This window comes from Lagenorhynchus albirostris, chromosome 19 (genome assembly GCF_949774975.1).
Source record: "Lagenorhynchus albirostris chromosome 19, mLagAlb1.1, whole genome shotgun sequence".
NCBI lineage: Eukaryota > Metazoa > Chordata > Mammalia > Artiodactyla > Delphinidae > Lagenorhynchus > Lagenorhynchus albirostris.
The window spans coordinates 11427229-11454522 of NC_083113.1; the positions used below are offsets into that span (position 1 = coordinate 11427229).

General features: G+C 56.5%; 3 protein-coding genes across 5 annotated transcripts in view; all 3 read right to left on the bottom strand.

Moving 5' to 3' along the window:
- Positions 1–1894: 1894 nt before the first annotated feature.
- Positions 1895–4641, bottom strand: APOE (apolipoprotein E). The gene is made up of 4 exons (XM_060131553.1): positions 4569–4641; positions 3713–3778; positions 3039–3228; positions 1895–2744 (listed from the first exon to the last, which is right to left on the bottom strand). Exons 2-4 carry the CDS (start codon positions 3753–3755, stop codon positions 2027–2029), a joined length of 951 nt encoding a protein of 316 aa, XP_059987536.1. The 5' UTR covers positions 3756–3778; positions 4569–4641; the 3' UTR covers positions 1895–2026.
- Positions 4642–6455: 1814 nt separating this feature from the next.
- TOMM40 (translocase of outer mitochondrial membrane 40) lies at positions 6456–17782 on the bottom strand. The gene is made up of 10 exons (XM_060130749.1): positions 17768–17782; positions 17332–17611; positions 16558–16625; positions 15994–16086; positions 15015–15116; positions 14285–14390; positions 8778–8900; positions 8549–8625; positions 8337–8439; positions 6456–7109 (listed from the first exon to the last, which is right to left on the bottom strand). The coding sequence occupies exons 2-10, from the start codon at positions 17603–17605 to the stop codon at positions 6970–6972; spliced, it is 1086 nt and encodes a 361-aa protein (XP_059986732.1). The 5' UTR covers positions 17606–17611; positions 17768–17782; the 3' UTR covers positions 6456–6969.
- A 1428-nt stretch (positions 17783–19210) lies between these two features.
- NECTIN2 (nectin cell adhesion molecule 2) overlaps positions 19211–27294 on the bottom strand; it is a 28763-nt gene continuing 20679 nt past the window's right edge. The window contains exons 6-10 of one of the 3 annotated variants that reach the window (XM_060131029.1): positions 23170–23323; positions 21517–21655; positions 21210–21273; positions 20979–21065; positions 20178–20316 (exon numbers count right to left, since the gene is read on the bottom strand). In XM_060131029.1, the coding sequence (XP_059987012.1) occupies positions 21004–21065; positions 21210–21273; positions 21517–21655; positions 23170–23323 (419 nt within the window). In that variant the 3' untranslated portion in view covers positions 20178–20316; positions 20979–21003. Of the gene's footprint in view, positions 20317–20978; positions 21066–21209; positions 21274–21516; positions 21656–23169; positions 23324–25718; positions 26396–27294 lie in introns of those variants that run through there. The other 2 variants (XM_060131028.1, XM_060131030.1) reach the window with 2 other exon arrangements.

Consider the following 27294-nt stretch of genomic DNA (forward strand, 5'->3'; position numbering starts at 1 on the left):
AACAGCCCTCCAGCCAGCTCCATGCTGCCAATCCCTGTTGGCCCCTCAGCAGCCTTCCCAGACATCTGCTTCCTCTGTGAGCCCCCAGCGTTCCCCACACATCCCCCAAATGTCTCCTCTCCTCACCCCACCCCACGAGACCAGAACGCCAACTTCAGTTTGCCAGTCTCATCCTCATGTCAGCTGTAGGAGTTTCTGTTTACAGATGGGGCAACTGGGGGGTAGCCAAGAACATTCAACGGCTCAGTGAGAGGCTCTAAGTGTCCTCCCCTTCTTTGTCCGTCATCTTCTCCCTCCCCTTCCTGGACTTCAGGCTGTCTCTCTGGATCCCTGCTGGGGTCAGCCTCCACCCCACAGCACCCCATTCCAGCCTCCTTTCACAAAACTAACCGGGGTGGGGGGCTGCTTGCAATGAGGCGGGACACCCTCTCCGCTTAGCTGGCTTCATACCGAATTCAAGATTCAGATCTTCAAGTGGGCGATATGGCCCCCGCCCTCACTGACATCTGGGAAACAGGTTCAGGGGACCTGGCCCCAGGTCCTGGGCACACAGTGAGTCAGCAGAAACTTGGGTGGGACTAGGCCCCCTGCCTCTGAGCCCACAGATAACCTCCCCTCCTTCCTCGGCCCCAAGGGTGAATCATCTGGTGGGGGCGGAGGGGGGGGCTGATTCCACAAGGGCAAGCGAGGCAGCTTGGGCGAAGCTCGGAGTGCAGAGTGTGTTGGAGCCAAAGCAGGCAGAAGTCGGCCTGGGAGATACAAGTCCCGGCCCGGCCCTGTGATGGGAACCTTGTACTGCTCCTCGGAGAACTGAGGACATGAGAGGGGAGAGCGCCCGGCATCTCCAGGCTCCAGCCACGCTTCTCTGTGTGTCAATTTCCACACAGAGGAAGGTCCAGCCCTAAACGCCAAGGGGCCTGCTGCAGACCCTCGCAGAGTGTGCCTCTCTTGGCAGCCCGAACCCGGCAGCCTGAACCCAGCACCCGGTAGGCTCGTCAGGGTAGACCAGAGGCTAACCAACCAGCCGGAGGAGAGAAGGAACAAGAATGTGGAGAGAAAGACAAATGCAACAAAATGCTGGCGAAGACAAACCCGGATGAAGAAGGGAAAAAAGAAATAAGCGGGACCAGGGGCAAGAGAAACTGGAGGAGGGAGAGATAAAAGATAGAGGTGGAGGAAAAGAGGAAGCCGGAAAAACGAAGCCTCTCTGGGACAGCGGGACGGAGGCAAAGCCCAGGAGAGGGAAGAAAGCCGAATTAGATTAGACAGGAGGGAGAATGAGAGAGGGGGGAAAAAAAAAGTGAAAATGGCTCACAATTAATGACAGCGATCTTAGGTCTTTTGAGTCACAAGGCTATGAAGCAGGTATTGTGAAGCTGGGCCCCTGGAGGCTCAGAGAGGTTGCTTTTTAATTTTTTAAATATTAATGAATTCATTTTATTTGGGGCTGGTCTTCGTTGCCGCACGTGGGAGATCCCACTGTGGACCATGGGGCTCAGTTGCCCCACGGGCATGTGGGATCTTAGTTCCCCGACCAGGGATCGAACCCGCATCCCCTTAACCACTGGACCGCCAGGGAAATCCCTCAGAGGCGTTGCTTTTTTGCCCACAGTAGTCAGGGGCAACTGTAGGGTTTAACCCACCAGTGGATTTGTTCCAGAACCACATCTCAGAGACAGAAGGGTAAGAGAGGCAGGGAAGAGAGTGAGCAGAGATGGAAGAAAAAAGGAGACTCAGAAAGGGGCAGAAGGAAGCAAAAACAGACTTCGAAGAGACAAAGGAACAGACCCACACAGGCAGAGGGGGCAGGACGGAGCGCTGCGCGGCCGGTGTGGGGAAGGAACGAGAAACTGAGGCTTGAGCTGTGAGAAATCACACACGGACGGCCAGCAGCTGCCGTGAAGCTTGATGAAACTTTATTAAGCTAGGGCCCACCGGGAGCTGGGGCAGGGACAGGGCCTCCTGTAGGCTGGGGGGACGTGGGGCCAGCGCAGGAGCGGGGCCTCCCAGGGGGATGCGCGGGCACTCAGTTATTCTCGATGGGCGCAGAGGTGGGGCTGGTGGCCATAGCCAACTGCACTTTCTCCACCAGCCCAGCCCACTGGCGCTGCATGTCTTCCACCAGAGGCTCGAACCAGCTCTTGAGGCGGGCCTGGAAGGCCTCCGCTTGCAGGCGCATCTGGCTGCCCTGCTCCTCCACCTTGGCGCGCACCTCCTCCAGCTGCTCGCGCATCTCCTCCAGGTGGTCCCGGGCCTGGGTGCCCATCTCCTCCATCCGCCCGCGCAGTTTCTGGTGCCAGGCCTCGGCGCGCTCCCTCAGCGTCTGGCTGGCCAGGGTTCCCACGGTGGCGGCCCGCACTCGGCCCTGCTCCACCAGGGGCCCAAGGCGCTCGCGGATGGCGCTCACGCTGCGCTCTGAGCCCTCGAGCGCCCCCGCGCGGTACACGGCCAGGCGCTTCTGCAGGTCCTCGGCGTCGCGGAGCAGCCGTTTGCGCAGCTTGCGCAGGTGGGAGGCCAGGCGGCCACGCAGCTCGTCGGTGGTCTGGCCCATCATGGCCTGCACCTCGCTGCGGTACTGCGCCACGCGACTGCGCACGTCCTCCATGTCAGAGGCCAGCCGGGCCTGCGCTGCCTGCAGCTCCTTGGACACACGGGCCTGCGTCTCCTGGGCTATGGGGCCCAGCTGCCCCTCCAGCTCCTCCCTATAGGCCTTTACCTCCTTCATGGTCTCCTCCATCAGCACCCTAAGGGGCGAGAAGGAGGGAGCATGGGCGTGAAGAGAGCGGAACAGGGATCCTGAGCTAGAGTGATGGAGCGAGAGACGGAGAGGAACATGTCAGAGACAGGAAGGGTCGAAAAACAGAATCAGAGAGAGGTAAAGCCAGGAGCTAAAAAGGGAAAGAAAGCAAGAAGTGAAGAGAGATCCAGACCACCAAGAGTTGGTGATGGGGACAGAAAGAAACCCAGACCACTGGAAGCTGAGGGTCTGGAACGCACTGCCCACCAGGAGGGTCAGGGGCCAGGGCAGGGGCACTCACGTCAGTTCCTGAATGACCTGGGTGCTGAGCAGTTCCTCCTGCACCTGGTCAGACAATGTCTGCACCCAGCGCAGGTAATCCCAGAAGCGGCCCAGCGCCTGCTCCCAGGGCTGGCTGCCCTGCCACCGGGGCCACTTCTGCCCCAGCTGCACCTCGGGCTCCGGCTCTGGCTCCACTTCTGCCTGGCATCCTGCACGGAGCAAGTTCACAGCAGTCAATGTCCTCCTCTGTCCCCTCCAGGCACACAGTACCTGGTACAGAGTGGGTGCTCCACAAAGGCTGGTGGGCTTCATCAGAGCACTGGTGGGCAGGGAGGAGGTGGAGGGACACCCAGCTTGTTTTAATCACTTGGCAAGCATTGATTGTGTGTTCCATGCACCGCCATGCTGGGGTGATGGAGAATAAAACTAATCACAGCTGACGCTTAACTACTGCTCACTACCTGCCCGACAGCAAAGGATTAGAAACTGTTACAACTCTCACTTTAAGGATGGGGAAGCTGAGGCTCAGAGCGAATAAAACAGCTGCTCAGAACGAATGAATGTCGGAGAGACCTCAGACCTGGGGAGATAGACCAGCAAAAGAGGGGACCCAGGGACGGGAAGAGGGCAAGGGGTACAGCTGAAGATGGGAGGGGGAGGGGCAAGGAACCTAAGCAAACCCCATCCCCATACCTGCCAGGAGCGTGATCACCAAGGCGACCCACAGAACCTTCATTTTCTGGCTTGCGATTGGCCAACCTGGGGGAGGGAGACATTGTCACTCAACAGCAGTGGGGACTCCTCCCACTCAGAGCCCCGCCCCATCAGGTCTCGGCCCTCAAAGCCTTGCACCCCATATCTAATCCAATTACAAATAGTTGCGAAGCGGCCCGGCCCCTTCATTGTCTATTTAATTCCCATTGTCTTCTCCTATCTCCCCATCCTCAGGCGGTCCCTGCCAAAAATTCCATCCCTCTCTCCCAGGGTTCAAATTCCACTCACCCCACCCTCCCCTCCACCCCGGAGTTCCCTGTGAGCCCCAACTGGACTTCCTAAGTTCCAACCTCGCATTCCTCATCGTACCTTCACATTCTAAGCTCCAACTTCACATCTAAACGGTATCTTCCACATATTCGCTAATTTAATCCTCATTCAAAAGTCCTTCAACCGACGCTCTAGCTACCCTGCCGACACCCCTGGTCGCCGCCAACTCTGCGCCTCCCACGAACGGAGATCTTAGGATGATGGGGGCACTCAGTAGGTGCTCAATAAACGACAGTGACAATTGGTGGGCTCTTGCTATGGCTCGTCTGGTTTTCCTACAGGTCCAGCTGCTCCCCTGACCCCACCTTCCAGCCCAGACGGGATGTCCCTGCTGCCCACGCTTCTTCTAGGTCCAGTCCCCTGCCTCTGGCCTCATCCCCTGCTCCTGCTTCTGTCCTGGCCCAGGCGTAGGACCGCCACCTCCTCCTCCTCCCCCCGTGCACCCCCAGCCCATCCCCCACAGAAGCCCTGAGCTGGACTTTGCGCCCCCAGCTCTGCTTCTCACCCGTTCCCGGGTAATGGTGTCCTTCGCTTCCTCCGGGGCTGAGTAGGAGTCAGGGATCCCAGGTTCGTCCAGTTATAGGGCTCCCCCTGCCCCGCCCACTCCTCCAGATCTAGGGCAAGCTGGGCCAGCCCCTGTCAGGTCACGAGGTGGGCTCTCCTCCCCCTTCACACACAGCAGGGAGGCGGAGGGGGGTGGGGCTTGGAGGCTAGCAGCTCCCACTCCCAGCCTCCGTGAAAAGAGATGACATCTCACCCAGTAACTCAGGCGCCTTCCTCCATTCTGGTGGGTGGGTGAGTTGGGGGCAGGGTGCTGGGCATGGAAGGGGAAGCAGGCAGCTGCCCGGAACACCCATTCCCTGTCCCTCTCTTTTCCAGCGGATGGATGAATAGAATTTGAGGAAAGGGCTGGGGGCCCAAACTCCTGGGTCCGAGGAAGAAGCGGGGCTGCGGTCTGGGATTTCTGGGTTGGGGGAGAAAGGAGCTGGAGGCCCAGACAGAAATGGCATGGTAGTTCTGGGGACAGTGTAAGGCATCTGGTAACAGCCCAGGCTTTGAGAGTGAAACCTGGGCTTTAACCCTAGCTCTCTCTTGGGCTGTGACCTGGGGCACGGGTGAATGCCTCTCTGAGTCCCCTTCCCCATTTGTGACTTGGAAATCCCGCATTTCTCCCCAACACAAGCATCGTGGATTCCAGAAATCGGGGCGTGCTGTACCTTCCGCAGGGCTTGAAGCATTCGTGTTGTTGCCTGGTTAGGACTGTGGACTCCGGAACCGAACCGTCCGGGCCTGAATCCAGGCTCTGCCGGTTGCCATCTGTGTGACCTTGAGCAAATGACCTAGCCTCTCTGAACATCCAGTTTCTTGGTCCACAAAACCGGGAAAACAGTTGCACCTAACACCGTCGTTCGGCAAAGCAACAGGCTACTATGTGTAGGAAGTACTGAGCAGTTCCTCGCAAACAGCAGGCCCTGAGTTGGAGTTAACTTCTGTGATGGGCCACAGTGGGCCCTTACTGTCCCCTCCCTCCTTAGCACCTCTGTGACATGAACGCCAGCTGTTACACAGATGGGAGACAACTGAGACGAGATTCAGGATTGAGGTGGATGGTAAAGCCACACTGGACGAACGGGAGGAGCTGGGATTCACTCCTGGTCCTTTGAGGGGGTGGGAACATTGGACGCCATGCGGTCAGGGGAGGCTGGAGGCCTGATCCCAGGAAGGGAGCCCCAGTGCCAGCCAGGCCCAGGCCTGTTTGTTTGGGGCTCAGCTGGCGCTGGCAGGGAGCCGGTGGGGTGGTCTCTGGGCCCTGACGGCTCATCACGGGTCAGGTCGGCAGCCTCCCTCCCGTGTGTGAGAGGCGGGGTTTCGGCTCCTCTGTCTGGCGAGGGCTCAGGGTGTGGGTCTGCCTGGAGCAGGAGTGACTGACTCTGAACTCTCTCCATCCGGGTGCTTGAATGCTTCCTGAAGCTTCTCGGAAGCTCTGACCTTCCTATCATAAAGTCCTCACACCCCTTCGTGCCCTGCCCCTTTGGGAACCTGGAAAGACCCCGGAGTCCCAGCTCGCCACCCCCACCCCTGCACCCAGAGACAGCCTCACCCCTGTTGCTTCAGTTCACAGGGACAAAGTCCTCTGCAGCCATGCTGGCCAGGCCAAGACCACAAGACCATGCCCTCCTGGGGAGGGAAGGCCTGTGATGCCCCTGTAGGGAAGGTCACAGGGAGGCTGTGTGATCCTCGGCCAGGCCCCTCCCCTCTCTGGTCTGGGCTCTGGCCAGGGACTCCGCTCGATTCCCTTGGCCCCTGCTAGTCACTGTGGGAGGTCAGACCAAATGAACAGGCCAAACGGACCACAGACACGTGGAGGAAAACAGCCTGCCATTTCTTTTTTTTCCATGTATATTTTTTGTAGGTTTTTTTTTTTTTTTGTAAAATGTCCCAGTTCTTCCATAACTTATAAACATGATTTATACCGAAGGGTGGATGGGAAAGCGGGCAGGGTGGAGTGACTGGGGATGGGGAAGCGCCTCTTCTTGCTGCCCCCTGGGGGCTAGGCCTAGGGCCCTCTGGGGCACGGGGACACCCCAACACCTCCCTGAGGTTGTCTGGCCGCCTCTGCCCCTGGTGCTCAGAATCCCGGGCGCCCCTAGATTCCAGAATCCCTTCCTGGACCCCAGGCCCACCGGGCACGCCGCCCCTGGTACTCCGAATCCTGACGTGCCTGTGGTTCCAGGAGCCCCCCGCCAGCTGCGGGGGTGATGGGTCCCCTCCTTTCCGCTGTCCCCCGACCCCCGAGGAGGAGGGAAGGGAGGGGGAGGGGGGCTCAGGTCTCCCCTCCGTGGCAGGGGGAGGGGGAGGTGGGATCTGAAGGAGGAAGGGCGTGGAAGGCCGGGGCCAGGAGGGGCTCAGCCGATGGTGAGGCCAAAGCCGCACTGGAACTTGTTCTTCCGGTGATTCAGGAAGGCCCCGAGGGCCAGCGTCAGGGGCAGGGGTGGGAGCTTCTTCTCCAGCGTGGCGCCCACGATCCAGTTGCTGTCCACGGAACCTACGGGTGAACAACCGAGCTTAGAGCCTTGCGCTGGCTTCTCGCCCCATCCCCGCGAGCTGCCCTCCGGCCCACCTCAGATACCACCGGCCAGACCACGGACCATGCTGTCCCCGCCACCCAAAACCTCTTCACACCCTCCAAGTACTTCAGCTCTGAGCTCAGTGACCCCTCCCCTCCGGGAAGCCCTCCGCCACCCCATGGGCCCCGTCATCCCAGTCCTGTCCACACCAGGTCGCTGCTCTCTGGGGATGGGTCTGTCCCTCCCACTGTGAGCCCCGGGGCTTGGGGGTGGAGGTGGGAGAAGGGGCCTGGTCACTGCTGTGTCCCCAGCATCCTCGGCACAAGGCCGGGCACAGAGCAGGTGCTGAGCATCTGCTGAAGGAAAGACTGAAATCTCTAACTCTACTCAATACTCTGTAATGGCCTATATGGGAAAAAAATCTAAAAGTGGAGCTATGTACACATATGGCTGATTGACTGTGCTGTACAGCAGAAACACAAGATTGTAAATCAATTATGCTCCAATAAAAGTTTTTTTAAAAAAAGTGAGAAAGACTGAAATCTCCTCCAGGGCCTGTGCCCCAGGACCTGACAGGTGTGCAAGTACCTGGTGCGGTCCCCACAGGGTGGAGCCTGAGAACTCACTGAACCCAAACCCAGCCTCTGACCCCGGCTGCCTGCAGAGCAAGGGCTCGAGAGGTGGGCAGGGAAGGTGGGCTTCAGAAGCAAAAAAAAACCCAAAACCGACAACAATAAAACCCCCCAAACCCAATCCCTGGCCCTCCTGGCTGCCTTCGGAAACCCTGACCCAGGCCCACTGAAGCGGCCCTTCCAGGGCTCTCTCCACACACCCCAAACCTGAGAGCCACTGAGGCCCAAGAGGAAACTTAAGACTAGAGTCGGTCGGCCTCGGGGAAGGTTCCGGATCTGGCCGTGACTGGGCAGCCTCCCTAATGTGAGACTGTGGGGTCGGCCGGCTGTGCTCCAAGTTGCCTTCCACTCACGAGAAAAAGAAAAGCGAGGGCCGTGTGCGCAGACTGGGAGAGGGCCACTCGGGGGGTAGTAGGTGCAAAGCTCAGGGCCCAGGCACCCATCCACCCTCTCAACTAGCGTTCCTGGGCAACCTGGGGGCCGGCACACTGCCCTCTACCATCTCCCCGGCCGGTATACCCACTCAGAGCCACCTCTTGCCTGTTTCCCACACAGGGAAATGGAGGCCTGTACCTTTGAAGAGGAGGTTGGCCTTGGGCAGATCCAGCTGGTACCCGAAGGAGACACTTGTGTCCTGCATCCTGGTGCTGGCCTCGAACTCCACGCCCACCTGCAGCTGGGGGGGCCAGGGCGACACACACGGGTCAGCCTCCCAGGCTGAACTCTCAGGCATGCCAGCCCCGGGCACCCCGTGTGCCACGCGGCCAGTCCCTGGACCAGCTCACCTGGTCACTGGCTTTGTGGTAGTATGTTGCATGCATGCCCGCCTGACCCAACGTGACTGTCGCCAACCAGTTGTTCACTGTAAGACAGCAGGGTGGGGGGCGGGGCAGGTTATCAAGGGGGCTCGGCATCTGGGAACCCAGGTTTTCCCCCATCTCCCTCAGAGCCAGGAGTCCAGGGCCCCAGGCTCCTCCTCCCTCAGACCCAGGAGTCCAGGGTCCCCAGGCTCACATGTGTATTTCCCAGCTAGTGACATAACAGTGCCCTCCTCCCCAGGCCGCCGGTGGTAGACCAGCTCTCCGCCCAGGGCCAGACACGGCGTGATGCTCTGCAGGTAGTGGGCCACGAGGATTCCTGCAGGTGAGATGGGAAGGTATTACTTCTGGGCTCAGTGGTTAGTTTCTGCCCAGCTGGACTCCCGCTCCCTCGGGCCTCCCACTCGGGCTCTTTTTTAAAATTAATTAATTAATTAACTGATTTATTTATTTTTGGCTGCATTGGGTCTTTGTTTCTGCACGCAGGCTTTCTCTAGTTGTAGCAAGCGGGGGCTACTCTTCGTTGCAGTGCATGGGCTTCCATGCACGGGCTCTAGAGCGCAGGAAGCCCTGCGGGCTCTAGAGCTCAGGCTCAGTAGTTGTGGCGCACGGGCTTAGTTGCTCCGCAGCATGTGGGATCTTCCCGAACCAGGGATCGAACCCATGTCCCCTGCATTGGCAGGCGGATTCTTAACCACTGCGCCACCAGGGAAGCCCCAACTCGGGCTCCTTGCTCAAGCAGTTCGCAGGGCTCTGAGGTCAGCCTCCCAGGCCCCCTGGGACCTCATCTACTCTGCACTGATTTGTCTCCATTTACAGAGGAAGCCACAGAGGCTGAGGGGGTAAGTCACTTCCGCATGGTCACACGATGCATCAGGGGCAGAATCCAGGCCTCCCCAAGCCCTGAGCCCAGGCTCTGAGACACTATGCCGCCATGAGCAATAGGAAGGATAGGGCTGGTAAGAGCACACCTCGGGGGGCCAGACAGCCTGGGTTCAAATCCCAGCCTTACCACTTGCTGGTAGAGTAACCGCGGGCCACTGGCCTCGCTTTGCTGTGAACGGGACACCCCATGAGGTTGTGAGAAGGAGTAGAGGGCTGGATGCAGGTGCGGTGCACAGGGAGTGCCCGGCACACAGCCAGCGCCCGGCAGTCAGGAGGACGGGCCCTGCTACCTCTGTCCCTCGGCAGGAGGGATGGCTCTGACTGAGGCCGCCTGAGTGTCTGTTAACCCATGACTCCACCACTGGGCTGAATTCCTTGAGCCCAAGGACTCAATCGTGTCTGTCTTTGAAAGCCCAGGAGAGGAGACGCCACAGATGTAATCTCTGTGGAGAGGAAAAACCAGGGAGGAAGAGAGAGTGATTGGGGGTTGCAGAGGGAGTGGTGACAGAGAAAAAGAAAACAAGAGACATCTCTGTAGAGACAGGGAAACAATCAGAAACAGACAGATGGGGACTTCCCTGGTGGTCCAGTGCTTAAGAATCTGCCTTCCAATGCAGAGGATGCCAGTTCGATCCTTGGTCAGGGAACTAACATCCCACATGCTGCGGGGCAACTAAGCCCGTGCACTCTGGAGCCCGCGCGCCACAAGCCGCAACTAGAGAGAAGCCTGCGTGCCGCAACGAAAGGTCCCGTGCACCACCACGAAGACCCAAAGCAGCCAAATAAATATTAAAAAAAAAAGAAAGAAAAAAAGAAAAGAAATGGAGAGGGGTGGAGGAACTGAAGATTCCCAACCTGACAAGACAGAGCAGGTGAGGACAGGCGACATAAGCTTAGAGTTGGACCCCCAGCCAGAATGAGGGAGACCAGAGCAGAAGGGAAGGTAGGGACAGGGAAAGCCCAGAGCCGGGGGTGGGAGTGGGACGAAGCCTCGGGGACAGGAGCACGAGGTGTGAACCGGAGACGGGAAGACGCTTCCCAGACAGAGATCAGAGGCACAGACTAGGGACCGGCTCTGGGAGCAGGGCAGGACGGGACGGCAGGATCGGGCTGCTCATATCTTCAGGCACACCCGGGTGAGGGTTGCCACCACGGGGGCTGAGCGAGGCTGAGGGCTGCTGGCCAGGGCTCTGGACGTGCCCTGGGGGAGGCTGTGGTCAGGGCGGGCTGGAGCTGGCTTCTCCCCATGAGTAGACGACACAGATCCACCTCCTGGCCCCTACCCCTTGAGGCGGCTGTTAAGCCATTACCAGCACACCTCTGGCCAGGAGCAGCCACTCCTTCAGTAGAAGGGGGACCTCAGGCCCACAGAGGGAAAGGTGACCATCCAGAGATCACAAGGGGACTTAACTCAAGAGTCTCTGGCCACGATTGGAACTGAGTGCCTCGCGGGCCCTGAACTTCTCTCCCACGCCCCATCTCCCGGGCCTGCCTCGCCCTCTGCTCCCCACCCCTCTCCCTGGTCTCTTGCCCCAGTCTCACACACTCCAAGCAGCTTCGCATGCAGCAGACAGGGATCTTGTTAAAGCACACACCTGGCTCTGCTCCCCCTTCCCCGCTCCAGAACCCGCTATGGCTCCCCAGTGCCAAGGAGACCCCAGCTCCTCAGGGCACAGGTGCAAGGCCCCACGTGGCTCGTCCCCAGCTTTGAAACAGGCTTCCTCCGAGAGCTTCACAACTCACTGCGCAGCGCTTATCTCCACACAGGCCTTTTTCTTGAACATCCCAGCCCTTCCTGCATCTCTCTCCTTAAGTTGCTCTGTTTTTTCCTCCCACTTGGGTCCACACCCAGCTCCCCCGGGAGCTCCCCAAGGCAGGGGCTTTGTGAAAGCCAGTGGCTCTCAACCAGGGGCCATTCTGCAATGTCTGGAGGGGCCATGAAGAACCTGTTGAGTTCAAAACCCCATGAGAAGGAAAGAAAGTGAGTCAGAGGTCTGTGAGCAAAGAAGAGGCCTTGGGCAAGGGGCAGAGCGCAGACCTGGGAAAGGAGCATGGTTTCCCGAAACCTGCAGGGCTGGGGCCACATCTGGATCCCTGCGGAAAGTCACCTCGGGCAGGAAGGGCAGGCACCCAGGGCAGATGCTGCGGCGGGGAGGCAAGCACCGAAGGGAAGGTGGTTCTTCGCCTCGGCCCAAAAGAACGGCTTCCCACCCTCCCCACACCGCGCTCCTTGGGGCTCTGTCCATGCAGAGCCCTTTTCTGGGAGCGGTGCCCTCCTCTTCCCCTGCCTCGGTCTAGACACTGCCCCTGTCACTCCAGGAGAGATGGGACCTCCGTTATAAGCTCTCACGGCAACCTGGACCTTCCCAGTGTAGGATTTCTCCCAACAGTAATGCAGTCACTGTGTGATTGTTTGTTTAGAGGCAAATGTCTCCCCCACCGGCCTAAGAGCCCGGTGAGGACAGGCAAGGGCTGTGTGTGTACGTGTGTGCGCGCGTGTGTCCCAGCAACACCCCGCCCAAGGCGGGCACATGCTAGGTGCTCAGAATGAAGCAGAGGCTCCAAACGAGGGGCCGAGGCCACGGGTGGGGACCACGTAAGACCAGTGGCTCCTCAGTTAGGCCTAGGCCATGATTCAAACTCCAGCTCCTCTGCTTCCTAGCTGTGATCCTGGGGGACTGATTTCACCCTGGGCCTTGCTTTCCTCATCTGTGAGAACCCTGATCCGCCCGCCCATGTGGGGCGGCATGGAGATCCAACCCAGAGCGAACCCTAACTAGGCATGTCAGGCCCCGCACTTGGGGCTGACAGCTTCTCCCACTGACGCCTTCAGCAAGGTGAGCTCCCTGCAATTGTGCCCATGAGATGGATGAGGAAACTTAGGCTCAGAGCGGGTGGAGCGCCCAGCTGTCAGTAGTCAGTTACTCATGTGCTCAGCACTGACCTGGGACCAGAAGTTTTGATCAGTCCCTGAAGGGAGAAAGGGACACCTGTAGGAACTAAGAGACGAGAGTGTCACTGGCTTGGGCTCCAGGGAGGAGGGACCTAGAGGCCAGTGTTGAGGAACACAAAAGGCTGATGCCGGTGAGTGTTTGAGGGGGCAGGGGGCCCTGTGCCCTAGAGAGGAGCATGGACTCTGGAGGCAGCCTTGCTGTGTCTCCTTGGGAAGTTACTTGCCCTCTCTGGGCCTCAATCAGACGGGGATGACGGCAGCGCTACCCCACAAGGCTGTTGAGGATTCCACAAACCGTTTGCTCACTGCTCCATCCCTAGTGCCTCGAGGGACTGAATGAAAGACCGGGTACGCACAGTATGCTTAGGACCTGATGAAAGGCAGGAGGTGAAAAACAGGACCTGCTGTGACCACCGCTCACTCCTTTGCTCAGTATTTTTTGAGCGCCTACTCTGTTCCCAGCAGCGCTCCAGGTGCTGGGCATACAGGTATCCTGGCTTCCCACCTTCACACCCCTTTGCTCAGCACGCACTGCCCAAGAGCCTGCTCTTCCTGACAGAGCCAACAGCAGACACAAGAATCCGGAATCACCACCTCCACCCTTCTAGTTGCTCAAGACAAAAAAGGCTGACCGCTCATCTCGGACCTCCCTCTATCTCCCACACCCAACCCAGCAGCAAATCCCATCGCTCCACCTTCAAAGTACATCCAGATCCCGGACTACTTCTCACCCCCTCTGCTGCCACCAGGCTGGAAGCCCTTGTAGTCTGTTCTCCACACGTCAACACAAGTGGTCCTGTTAGAAGCTAAGTCAGATCCTATCCCTCTCCAGCGGCCCCAGACTCAATCTGAGTAAAGGCCAAAGCTCTACAAAGCCTTAAGTGATGGCCCTGTTAGCCTCTGACTTCTACCACTTACCCTCCTTCCTCATTCATTATAGCCCCAGTCCTCCTTGATGTTCCAGTGAAGGGTCCTACCTCAGGGCCTTTGCACTTGCTCTTCCTTCCGGCTGAAAAGCTCTTTTCCCATATATTTGCTTGGCACCTTCCCTCACATCCTTCAGTCTTCATTTTCAGTTATCACCTATGTAACGAGGCCTTCTCTCAAGATGCTGCCCACCCCTCCCGAGGCCGTAATTTTTCCACACAGCTCCATCACCCATCTGCTTTACTTATGTCACTAGAATGGAAGCTCCCAGAGAACAGACCTAATTTTCCTTTGTTCACCACCATATCCTCTGGACGCGGAAGACATAGAGTACGTGATTGATAAACTCACTCAACGAATATAGAGAAATCAAAAGCAGACACTCAGAGACAAAAATAAAAAAGGGGGAAGCAAACTGAAGAGATCAGAAGTCCAGACATTAGTCAGCTGGTGCCTGCCCCCAGCCAACCTAAACAGCAATGTTCCTCCTCCAACTCCATCTCAGACTTACTTGCCTCCCCTCAGCTGCACGTAGACTCTGCCTGCCCCCGAGCAACCCCAGAGCCCCACGAGTAGTAACAAGAACAGCTCATTTCCTTGGGACCCATCACATGCCTGACCCCATTTGAAGCTCTACACACATGACCCACTCAACAACCCTGTGAGGCAACCCAATTTTACAAATGAGGAAACTGAAGCCCACGAGGGTGATGGAAGCTCCCACAATCGCAGTTAAGCCAGTGGCAGAGCTGGGACTTGAACCTGCTTTCTCCCCAACAATGCTACGGGCTTGATGTTCTGTGTTCTGAAGTCACGCCTGCCCGTGACTGTTTCTTGGATGGTAGAAGAGGGCCAGCGAAAGAAATGGATTTGCTGGCAAAGCTGGGACTGGGGTTTGATCCCCCCACCCCACCCCCGCCAAGCCCCGTGCCTCTTACCTGAACCCACCAGGACGTCTGGGTTCCCCAGGGTGACAGCCGCCGTGAAGTCGGAACCCCGGTACTCCCCGTCCACCTGCCAGTTCACAAACTTTGACTGCTGGGTCTGTGGAGGGGAGGGGCAAGTGTGAGGGTGAAAGCGAGGAGGACCCCATGGGGCCCTCCCAGGTACAAAAAGCCTTTTAGTCCCCATACTCAACCCCCATTTCTTGTTTGTAGAGAAAAGGCTTCAGTCTCCTAGACCTTCCCCTAGGGCAATTCCAAACCTTTTCTAATCAGGAAAGGAAGGGAAAGCAGAAACAAAGGAAAAGCAATCAAATAATAGTCAAACAATAGTGCCACGATAAGGCGGAATCCTAGCTCTTTCTCAAGGATATAAAAGGCCCCCCACCCAGGTGCAGGATGGTAACTTCAGGCCGAGCAAAAGATTCCTGGCATTTCACCCTGTTACCTCACCATCAACCAACCAGAACAAAGTCACACGTCCTGCAGCCCTCCCCCCGAATTTGTCTTTAAAAACTCTTCCGTGTAAACTATGGGGGAGTTTGGGTCTTCAGAGCACAAGCCACCTGTATCCCTCGCTTGGTCCTTACGATAAACCTTTCTCTGCACCAAACTCTGATGCTTTGGTCTGTTTGGCCTCACTGTGCGTTGGGTTCTTGGATTCAATGCCAAGGGCAGCCTGGTGCGCAGGGTGGCTGGGGGAGCAGCCGACTCGACCCCCACTCACCTGGATGGCCATCTTGGACCTGAGGCCGGGGCCCAGCTGGTGAATGATCTGAGCATTGAGGCTGCCACTATTGTCCATGTCACCCACCAGCACGGGGAAGGCCTGTGGGGCAGAGGGCAGGGTTAGAGGTTAGAGGTCTAGCATCATAGAAGTATATGCGTGATGGGCCTCGGTGAGAAGCCTAGGATTAGAAAGTCTCAGAAGAATGAGGTTCTCTCCTCCAGGAAGCCCTCCAAGACCACCTTGGCTGAGTTAGGCTCCCCTCTGGGCTCACACAACCTTTGGGTTCCCCCATTTCAGTCCCACTCTCCCTGGACTGTTACTCTCTGAGGACAGGCTGCTCCCTTTCTCCAGTAGGCTGTGAGCCCCATGGCTGTTTCAGTCACTGCTATGTCCCCAGCACCACCCAGCACAGGGCTGGGCACAGAATGGGAGTTACAATGAAGGTTTGTTGAATAAATGAATTTATTGCATTGAAATCATTAATATAATCAAAGACCTAATTTAGTCCCGCAACTCTGTGTCCTGCCCAAGCCTCCTTCCGGGTCTCCGGTTTTGCCTTCACTCCCCTAACCTAGCCTTGGCAGACAGCCTGAGAAATGCTATCTACCTCCAAAGCATTCATCTGATCACGTCTTTCCCTCACTTAAATCTTTCTGTGGCTCTCCTGCGCCCCCTAGCGAAAGTTCAAATGCCTAGCTTGGCCTTCAAAGCCCTGCAAGACCTACAGCTCAACCCTGCCCACTCTGGGTCATCACTGTCTGGTGACCTTGGTGTCCCCAGACTCAACCAGCACAGGGCTGGGCAGAGACGTGGGCGTCAGGATGAAGGGATGACGCAGGTTCCGATGCACCTTGGAGAGACAGTCTCCACCTCCCAACACTCTCAGCAGTCCTGGCCTCCTACTGACAAAGCCTTCTTCGCCTGACTGGCTGCATTGTTAGAAGATACAGTAAATGAATGGCAAAAGGAACCTCACCTCTGTTGGACTCAGCTGCTTTGTCCCCACGTACGTGACCCCGAAATGGTAGTTGGACTCCCCGATTGTGCTGAGGGCTACTGTGTGGTTCACCTGGGAGAAGAGGGAGGGCTGTGGTGACGAGTCTGTGGGCCACCCCTTAAGGAACCCAGTCGAGCCCACTCCCAGGACAGCTCCTCTCCTGCCTGGGATGGGAGATACTTGCCAATCTGGCTTCCCCATCAGGGCATCTCTAGGCTGGACAGGGGATGAAGACTGGGAGGTGTGGCCTGACTGGATTAGAGACTCAGAGAAGGGATGTGCTGGGGCTGGGGCTGGGGCTACACACCTGGTACTTCATTCCTGCCTGGATGCTGGCTGAGGGGGGATGGTGTATCTCTGGATTCTGGGTCCCTAAACCCTACCACTGGCCGCTATTGTGTGATCAGCCCGGCACTGAGTCTCTGAGTCTTTCCAAGTATCAAGGAGCCCAGACCTTTAAGGAGGAGTAAAAGGGTTGTACGTGCAGATGCAGGGGGATGGCCGGGATGACCTCTGGAGAATAATGGGACCAGGAAGGCTCACCTGGAAATGATTACTCAACCCTTTGTTGACTGTGAGCTTGACACCTTCCATCTGAATAGGAAACAGCTCTAAAGGAGAGAGAAGTGCTGTCACACTCCAACACACACACACACACACACACACACTTCTCATCCCTTCCTTCCGTACCGTCCCCGCTTTCCCTTCTCCAGGGATCCCAACCAGTAAATAGCCTAGTGGATGGGCCCAGGACCAAGGCCTTTGCCTGCATCCAAATTCCAGGGCCACCACCTACTACCTGTGTGACCTTAGGCAAGTTACCTTATCTATGTCAAACATCATCTGTAAGTTGAAGATGCTCACCACGCAGAAATATTGCAAGGATTTAATGAGTTAACACATACTGAATGCCAGGACGGTGCTCAGTAAGCTGCTGTCACCACTTTTGTTATCACAATTACTCCAAGCCAGGATCCAGAAGCTTTGGGTCCCACCTCCACTGGCCCTTTGCTGACACTGTGACCTTGGGCCACAGTTTCCCTCCCAATCACAAGAGTCTGGCTTGGCTGATTCCTGGGGCTCCTGAGGTCCCTAAGGCTTTCTCTACTGCTCTGGCATTCTATCCTGAGGTTCCACCATTTGATCCCATCGTTCTAAGCCCCAAGCTCAATGTGCCACCATTCGATCCCAATGTCAACTCCTAACGCTCTGTTAAATGATTCCAACGGTCCGTGCCAATTCCCAAGGTCCTCAGTGTGCTCCTCCTTCCCCCGATATCCGGGCCATCACAAGCCCGCCGGGCCCCTAGCCCCTCACCCTTGCACTTCCGGTGGCACTCCTCGAACGTGCCCGGGTTGGGCAGGCAGCCGCAGGCCCTATCATCCCCGGTCCCTCCAGCGCTGGCGGCCGCAGTCCCCGGCGTCCGTTCGGAACCTCGACCTGCGCCAGCTCCAGCACCCAGGCCGCCCCCGATCGGCGGCAGCGTGAAGCCCGGAGGAGAGGGCGGAGGCGGTGGCAGTCCCACGAGGGGAGGCGCAGGCGGCGGCGGCGGCCCTGCGGGCGGCGAGCTAGCAGCCAACACGTTCCCCATGGTCGCCTGCAAAGGGAAAGGTCAGAGGGCAGAGGTCAAGGCCCGCAGGCTCCAGGCCCAGCGCCAGCGAACACCCCTCTGCTCGGAGCCCCGTTTTCACGCGCGGCAGCGCCTCCCCCCGGTGTGCTCCGCTCCCACCCCGTGCGCCACGCGCAACCGAACCCGCTGCCGCCGCCGCCGCCGCCACCACCGTCGCCCCGCCCCGCCTAGCCCATTGGTTTACCGGGCCCTGGTGTCCGCCCACCAGCTTCAGTGTCTGGCCTTACTATTGGAGTCATGGATGAAAGTCCCACCCACCTCTTTGGAACGTCCTTTTCTGTTGGTTCCCACTCGCAGACAGGTCAAAGCACACCTCCCCCCCTTCCCATTGGCTTGGGGAGCCCACACCGATTGGCTCTAGATGCCGCGGGTTCCGGTGCTCGCCCGCCATTGGTCTGTGCTGCACACTTTGCAACGCCCATTGGCGAATCGCCTCAGCCTCATTCCAGAAGGCGCCCCTCTTTCGACTCCGCCCCTCAGCGAAGTTGCCATGATAATTGGTCGGCCTTTGCCCTTGAAGCATCCTGATTGGCTCCAGCATGTACAGGGGTCGGACCCTGGTGACGTAATCAACGTTTTGTGTTCATTGGCTAATGTGCCAGGGTCAAGGGACACGGATAAAGGTGGGTTGCGCGGCAGAGGCTGCTAGGCAGCAAGGTCAGGCCTCGCGTCCCACCAGGCACCGCGGCAGAGGGGCGGCCCCCTAGTCCGGAGTCGCACACCGAACGCCGGAAGTGCTAGCCCTTCCCACAGTGCCACGGGAGATTTCTAACCCGTTATGTGAACGCTGTCCTGCTTCTTGTTACCCACAATGCCCCTTACCTATTAACGGGACAGTTGCCGTAGACCCACCCCTTTCGTTACCCATCATGCCTTCTGGATCTCTCCCCCCAACCCTTGCCCCGGTCACTGCGTCTTCCATCTTTGGCCCATTCATTCCTGTCCCATTACCCAGCATGCCTTCTGCTCCATTCATTTCAGCTTGGTTGCCTGTACTACCTTTAGTCCATTTATGCCCGTTCATTTCCCTAATTCTTTTAGCTAATTCTTAATTGACCATAAGGTTTTGGGTCCATTGCCCATCATGCCTGCGGCCCCTATTTCTCCATTATTCATCCCTTGCCCCTGGCTCATTCTTTCAGACTTATTACCCATCACGCCCTGAGCTCCTATTACAACATTATTCATAATTTGCCTTTGGCCTATTCTTATTGCCATTTATTCATTACGCCCGAGCCCCTCGTACTTACTGCTCTTTCTACTTTGTTTCGTTTATTTCGGTCCATTACCCATTAGACTGCTGTTGCAGATTCCTTTTCGTTAATAAAAATGCCCTGGACTCCTCCCCACTCCTTCCATTACCCATCACTGTTTTTGGCTATGCATTTTTGCTCATTATCCCCTCAATTATCTTTTTCACATCTTTGGCTCTTTTCTTAATGTCTGTAACCCATCTTGACTTCTAGTCTACTGATTCCCTCAAGCCCTGGACCCCCCTATTCATTACCCATTATGTTCCACCCCCATCCCGTTCACAGCCCACAGTAAACACGAGTTGAGACCTGGTCAAAGTACAAACTCATTTTGTAGGAAATGCTGTATTACAAAACAATATCACATCCCCTACCCCTGATCCAGGTGATCCATTCCCCACCCCCCACCCAGGCGGGTGGGTCCAACCCCACTGGGCAGGAGTAAGAGAACTCAGTAGTCTTCAAAGTTAACAGCAAATTCTCAGAAAGCTGGGGTCAGCAAGGCCCCCTCTGCATGAAGCTCACCCCATGTAGCCCTGAGCTGGGGCATAATTCTCTGTACACAGGAATTGGGGTAGTGGGAGCTCAGGGAAGGGTCTGTACCCTGAGACTCCTGCCTGCAGGAGGGAGGAGATGGGGAAGTTCTGCTTTGGGCTGGGGAAATCCCCTCCCTCCCACCACTGGGGACAGGGTGGGGACTGGGCGAGTGGGGCTCTGCCACCTGGAGGGCTCAGGTCTGAGCAACAGGATGCCCCCAACACCCACCCAAGCAGAGCTGTTAGGAGTGACTGCCTGAGGTCCAATCAGAGGTCTGGGGTCTTCTTTGGGATTTGGGGGGAGTCTGGAGATGGTGGGACATGAGAGGTATAATCTAAGGTCACAGTCTGAGGACCCGTTGGGTAAGAGGTTGTGAAGAAACCTACCTTCTCCAGCCCCTCCTAAGATAAGGTTATCAGTTTTCCATTGTCATGGCCCATTTCTCTGAGTCAGAGATCATGGATTAGAGGTCACAGTGGAGCCACCAAGATAGAAGACACAGATGAGATGCATGTGTGTTAACTGACAGTGGCCAAGCGAGAGATCGGGGGCCCTAGATCCCTGGCAGAAAGTTGAGGGATCAAAAAATGAGAGATGAGAGGCCAGGACCATGGCGGCTTACACATACATGGCCCGGGACATGACAAAGCCTTTGCCCTGGTAGGACTCAGAGGGGCTGGAGTAGGACAGGGAATCGTAGATGGGGTTGATCTTGTCCAGATAGTCTTCCTCCTCCTCCTCGTCCTCTAGATCCAGGGAAACCGTCTCCAGAGCAGGCATCCCTGGAGGCACCAGCATGGGGGACCCCAGGTTCGTGGCCCCCAGGAGCAGGGGCCCTGACCGTTCTTCCAAGGTGGGAAGCTCATGGTATCGAGGCATTTCCTGGGGATCGGGAGGGAATGAACCCAAGGTCACCTCTTGAACATGACACAGAATCCCACTCTGCTCCTTGACCCTCAAATCCTGACCACCATCTCCCCATGCCAACCAGACCTGACCTCACCCTATGTCACCCCTTGTCACCTGGGTTGATATTGAACTGGGACAATCATACAGCTGGTCCCTAACTCAAAGCCCAGAGCATGGACTCTACCCTGTTAATCTTGAGCCTCTCCTTTTCTTTTGATCACTGACCCCAAGTCTTTCCCCATGAGTCTTTGACTTCAATCTTGACCTAAACTTAAGCTCTAAATAGCCCCTTGAAAACTGACTTGTCTCAAACTCAACATCCAACCTCTGATCTCCAGGAGGCCACTGAGGGGAGTGACTGTCTGTCTTGTCCCAGCTCCAGGTACAGTGTCTGGCAAATGGAGATACTCAACCAGTCTTCTTTGATGGGATGACTTTAAACTCTCACCCCATGTCCTTGGACTTTTACAACCAAGACCTCCCCCACTGAATCCTAAATGTATCTCAGAGCTCTAAGGTCTGACCAGAGATACAGCTCTGAACTTGAGTTGTAACCGTTAGTCCTTGACCTCTTATGTAAGGAGGCCCTTAAACTCAGATCCCAAACTCACCCTTGTCCTCTCCCGAGCTCCTACCTGCTCAGCGCATGAGACACTAGCATCAAAGTAGGGGGTCTTGAGTGGGTTGTGCTCCGAGGCCCCCAGGGTGAAGAGCTGGGAGGGCTGTGATGCGAGAGAGAGGGACAGGTCAGGACCACCCCCCCTCCCAGACAGCCTCCCCACCAGTCCCTGCTCCCAGCCCCGGCCTCAGTGGCAAAAGTGGTGTGGGGATGTGGGGGCAGCCCGGGCTCCAGGGGAAGTGCTCACCATGTCCGGCTCCTCCAGCTTTGCCTCTGGAGTCGGCGGCTTGTATGAGGGAGGCCCCTCTAGGCTGTGGGGTAGGAGGTAGGTCAGGTGAAGGCTAAGCCCTGAGAAGCCCTCTACCCCAGGGCCACTGCACAGTTCTTTCCTCTGTCTGATCTCTCTTTCCATCACCCACCTCCCCTTACCCAGCTTACTCCTACTCATCCCATGAATTTCTCTTCTTCCAGGAAGCCCTCCTGACTCTCCAGGAGGATCTGGAACTCCTGTTATATGATCATGTCTACCTATACGTCCCTCACAGGGCACTTACTGAGTTTGTATTTGAAATATTATTTCTGATCTCATTCAACGACTGTACCCCACTGTGAGCAAAGTGAGGGGAAAAAAATGAGATCTGTGTTGTCAACATGGCGTTCCCAGAACACACTATGAGGAATATCAGGAAATATCTAGAAGAGGGAATGAAAAAAATGAATGAAATGCTTTCCTGCCCCCCAAACTCTGTTAAATTCCCTCATTCTACACACCCTCAGACCAGAGCATCCTATATATATAATAATGATGGAGGCTTACTATGCCTTCAATCCCCATCTCAGATGTCCCTGCCTCCAGGAAGCCCTCCCTCATCTTTCAGGCTGAGTCAAGTGCCCCTTCTAGCCTCTCCCAGCTCCCTCAGCTTCCCTAGCCCATCCCTGGCCATGATGGACTGCCACTGTCTGGGAACAGGTCTGTCTCCTTGAGACTGTGAACCCTGGGAGGCCAGGGCCAGGGCCATCTCAGACACCACTGGGTCTCATGGGCTTAGAAAAAGAGATCAACAGCAAGTTGTTGGTTTGCATTGACTAGATGATTAAGACAGTGGTTCACAAACTTTCTTGTGCATCGTAGGGAGTTTGCTATAAATACAGATGCCAAGCCCTTCTTGTAAAAGTTCTGATTCAATAGGTTTGGTGTAAGCCCAGGAAGGTGCATTTTTAACAAGTGTTCCCCCTCACACACACTGGGTCATATTATTTCAGAACCATTTTGCCCCCAAAATGCTGTCTTGCTGGATGAATTTCAGCAAGTGATTTCAGCTCTCTGAACCTGTTTCCTCTTTGAGAAAATGGGTACCCTTAGCTCCATCTGAAAATTAAGTTTCCATGATATGATATGTTTTTGTGTGCGGACGTCTTTTATTTATTTTTTAAATTTATTTTATTTTTTTGGACATCTTTTAAGTGTTTGTCTCATCATTGTGTTCCTAGCTTTCAGGGTCTTGCCCCAAGTGGGTACTTTCTGAATACCTATTGAACGAACGAATGAATGGATGGATAGGAGGCTTCACTGAGATCACATACATAACATACATCTCATCAAGCCTGCCACATAAGTGTTCTACACAGAGAAGTGGGGCTAGTTTTCCCCAATATCTAGGCTCCTCTTTTCTCATAGTAATAGAGATTTTGGCTGGGTACGTGGCCACCAGAATAAAGACTACGTTTCCCAGCTTCCTTTGCAGCTGAGGCAGCCATGTGACTAGGCCCCTGGGAAATGGGAAATTAGAGGAAGTGATGGGTTCCCTTACAGGGCTGCTGACTGCCTTCTATTTCCATTTCCATTTCCCTTTCCCACTGAAAGGAATGGGGTCATTGAGGCCAGGATGGCCATGTCTGGTTGTCATGTACATAGACAACAATAAAAGAGAGGGGAGCTATCTTGGAATGTGAATGAAGGTCACGCACTAGGGAAGGTGGAGCAAAAAGATAGCAGGAGCCTGGGCTCTGATGACGTCACAGAGCAGAACTGTCATAGACATGATTTCTAGGAGACAGAAATAAAGTCTCCTCTCCACCCCATTTAAGTCATGGTTATTTTGGGTCACTCAGCCATTGCTGATGACTTTCTCCCGGCCTCCTCCCCAACTCTGTGCGCCCAGTTCTGGGACCCCTCCCTCATCCACTTCTTAGGGCCCATCACTCACTCCTCCACCTCCTCTGCCCCCTGCAGCCTCTGCTCCTTCCGCTGCTGTCGGCAGATGAGGATGCCTGTGGCGGCCACAGCAGTCGCAATGATGGCAGCAATGATGCCCCCGATGATGCCACCTGTGGCCCCTGCGCCTGCTGTGTTGGGTGTCTCTGCAAGAAGAGGGACAGTGTGAGGGAGTCTCCAGGCGGAAGCCACAGTGCCTTATTCCCAGCCCCACCTCCCAAGTCACCACCCACCTGTCTCCCTCTTTTCCCAAGGGCAGAGGACATTCTTTTTATTCACTTAATCCTTAATGATCATTTGTTGTGTGATCGAGTGAACAAAACATACAAAAGTCCTAGTCACATTGGACTCATGTTTTGTTGGGCAGGGAGGACACCAGTAGAGAAATATACACAATAGCTAATATGCCAGGTGATAGTAAGTGATAGAGGATAATAGTGTATAGTAGGGTAGGTGATAAGTGACAGAGCAGGGGCCCTCAAGGGCAGTCAGAGAGAGCCTTACTGTGAGGTGACATTTGAGCAAAGATCTGAAGGAGCTGTAGGGGGTGAACCATGAGAATATGAGAGCATTCCAGGCAGAGCTAACAGCCAGCGCAAAGGTCCTGGGGAGGAAGCCTCAAGGGTTTTTTTTGTTTGTTTTGTTGTGTTTTTTTGTGGTACGCGGGCCTCTCACTGTTGTGGCCTCTCCCGTTGCGGAGCACAGGCTCCGGACGCGCAGGCTCAGCGGCCACGGCTCACAGGCCCAGCTGCTCCGCGGCATGTGGGATCTTCCCGGACCGGGGCACGAACCCGTGTCCCCTGCATCGGCAGGCGGACTCTCAACCACTGCGCCACGAGGCGCAGTTTTTCAAGTTGTTTTTAAAGACAGCAAGGAGGCCATGTGGCCAGAGCAGAATGATGACGCGAGAGTGTGGAGCTAAGGGAAGAGAGGTGATGGGGAATGGAGAGAAAAGGCAAAAAAGTTGGGGGTCAGAGCGTGATTCTGGATTTGGGATCAGACCCCCTCCTTCATTACATAGAATGGAGTCATCCTAGGCAGAGAATCATAGCTCCTCTAACCTAACAGGAAAAGGGGTGGAGAGAAGCCCGTGACCCCCTGGGCCTCTCCTTTGTAACACTTCCCACTTCCTGAATCGTTTTCGGAGCAATTACCTGTTTACTTGCCAATTTCCACACTGTGCGCTCCAAGGGGTGGGGTCTGACACACGGTGTTTTTCTAGACTTGTAAGGCGGGGCCCGGCAGGGACACTTAGGGACCTACTGTCTGCCAGAACAGCCAAATTCCCACCCCTGCCCTCCTGGCACCACCCTCCCATTGTGGGAGGAGGTGGGGGGGCGCCCTGAACAGGGTGGTACAGACAATAAACAACTAGGGGAAATAACATGTGTGCCAAAGCCCCATCCACAGGATTCCCCCTTGCATCCACCCCACTTCACAGATGCAGAGAGAAAGCTGCTGGTAGGAACGCTGCCTGGATCCCTGGACTCTCCGATTTCCACAACTTCCTGTTACACAGCCTGGCATACTCTGGAGGGCTTCAGAGCGTGGGGGAATATCAGAGTAACTGCTGCTCAGTCTACACACGCTCACCCTAAAATTGCTGCTCTTCCTGTTGTCGACTGCATATCCGGGAGGGCAAGGCAAGCTCTGCCCGAGTCACCGCAGTGTCCCCGCACCGTGAGTGGAAGGCAATGCAGGTGGAAGAAACGGGCTCACCAAGCCCCTCCTGCGTGCTCAGCCCCACGCTGGGCATTCGGGCGCAGCCTTACTGAATCCCATGACAGCCTCAGGAGCAGAGATGAAGGCCACTGGTGTTTTACCAAGGTGGTCACGGGGCTCAGGAGAGCAGAGGTAACCCTGCCCCCCGTCATGCCTCCACCGCAGTTCCCTGCCCGGGTTTGGGAGATTTTCTAATGGTGGCGGGGAGTGAGAAGGATGCAGAGCTGCAGCCCCTCCCTCTGAATCACCGAAAATCCCCTTGGGCACAGCCTGGGGACAAGGGAACACAAAGGAGGTAGGAAAGGCCACTGCCTTGTTCTTCCAGAGGCGGGACTTTCCTGGTTCCTCAGCAACCCCCCCTGCCCCATCCCCTCAGGGCCCCCGAGAATGAAGAGGCGGTCCTCCCTCCCAGTATCCTCAGCAAGCTCTGGGAGGTCGGGTCTGAGCTGCCCTCAGAGGATCAGATCACAGCACCTCCCCACCTTCAAGGGCCCACAAGTCCAGGATCCCAGCCCTGCTCTCCCGGGGAGCTCAGTTCTCCCGCCAGTTTGGCCCCTCCACCCAGGGAGGCAGCCTCTGTCCTGGAACTCCCGAGTCCAAGCCCAGTTCCCAGTCCCACTGGCTTTAGGTGTCTCGGGCATCCAATGTGTCCTTCAAGGACCCAAGTGACCAGAGCCCACCCCCGCCGGCCCCCAACCCCAGCCTCACCAAGTCTAGCCTCCACCAGGCTCCCAGTCTCCAGGGCCCACCCCCTGGGACCTAGCAGTCCCTGTCCCACCCCCCAAGGAGGGGGTCCGATGTATTACAAGACACCCCCAATGTTTTCCTCCAAGGTGTTTATTAACTCCTGAGTGTCATGGGGCCAGAGCAGGCTGGAGCCCAAATCGAGTCTCTGGGGGGGAGGGTGCTCTGTGGTTCCCCATTCCCGAGCTCCCCGGGGTGGGGGGCTCCCCTGCCCCATGCAGCCCTGGAGACAGAAGTCCAGTGTGTGACATTCCACCTCCCTCCACATCCCAGGAAAGGAAGCGGGAGGTAGCTTTGAACTCCAGTGTCTTCCAGACAAACAAGTTCAACCAGTATGGGACCCTTGGCTGTCTGCCTGTCTTGGGGTCACACATAAACTGCCCGCCGGGAGATGAGGGAGCCGTCCAGCTGGGACTCCATGTCGTCCTCGAGTGCCGGGGGCGGAGGCAACATGAGGCCTTTCTCTGCCTCTTCGTCCTCTTCGTCCTCCTCGTCCTTACCCTCTGGCCTCAGGGGACCAGGGGCACTTGGCGTCCAGAAGACGGGACCCCCATTCCCAAACACCTGAGTTTTCGGATCGTAGGACCCTCCTCTGCCGCCGGGTCCTCCTCCTGGGCTCTTCCGCCTTCTCTTCACCCTCAGCACGATGAAAGCCAAGGGCCCCCCAGCCAGAAGCAGCAAGAGCAGCAGTACGCCCCCACCAGCCCCCCACACCACTGGACCCACGTCTCGGGGCGAGGCCCGGGAGGTGTCTGAGGAGAGAGAAGAAGGGGTGAGAGAGAAAGGGAGACACGAGGTCAAGAGGATACATCTGGGAGTGGGGAGGGGGGACCCAGGACACAGCAGGGCAGTGACGGGAACTAGGGAGGTGACTCAACTTGGGCAGAAGAAGGTGGGGGGAAGGGAGAGCCCGTTCCCTCTTCGCTACAGGCTGGGCACTTTTTATGCGGAGGGGTTGCCAGTGGGTGGCCTCCAGATGGATCTCTTTACACCTGCACAGCGTTTTCCCCAAATTAAACTTGCTAACAAAATAGAAAACCAACCAACCAACCAACCAAAAACCAAAATTAAACTTGCCAGCTAACATTTAAAGCACTAGGCCATTTCACTGCAAATTCCAGATTTCTTTTAGGGGGAAAAAGAAAATCAGATCCCAGGGACTACCCTGGCGGTCCAGTGGTTAAGAGACTGCGCTTCCACTGTAGGGGGCATGGTTTCAATCCCCAGTGGGGGAACTAAGATCCTGCATGCCATAAGATGTGGCCAAAAAATTAAAAAAAAAAAAATCATTTCTGGCAACACTAAACTTTCATCTCCTCCACCTGGTGAGACGGGCCGTGGCTGAGTCAGGCTGGTGACTCCGAAGGGGACAGAGTTTCACACCTGGCCACCCTGGTCACTCGCCAGGACCCTGTAGGCATCCGAGTTTGAGACCCCCTCCCAGAAACTCTGAGGTCAGCGTCACGGAATCTTGGGGCTGATCCAGCCAGGAAGAGGCAGCCTAGATTTGAGTGTGAGGCTGTCTGATGCCAAAGCTCTTTGCACTTGAGAGAAAGGGGATTGAGAAGGGCGAGGGGCCTCCTGGTAATTCCTCCCCCCCACACACACCGGGAGCGGGAGTGGCTGGGAGCACGTGTCCCCAGTGTGGCGA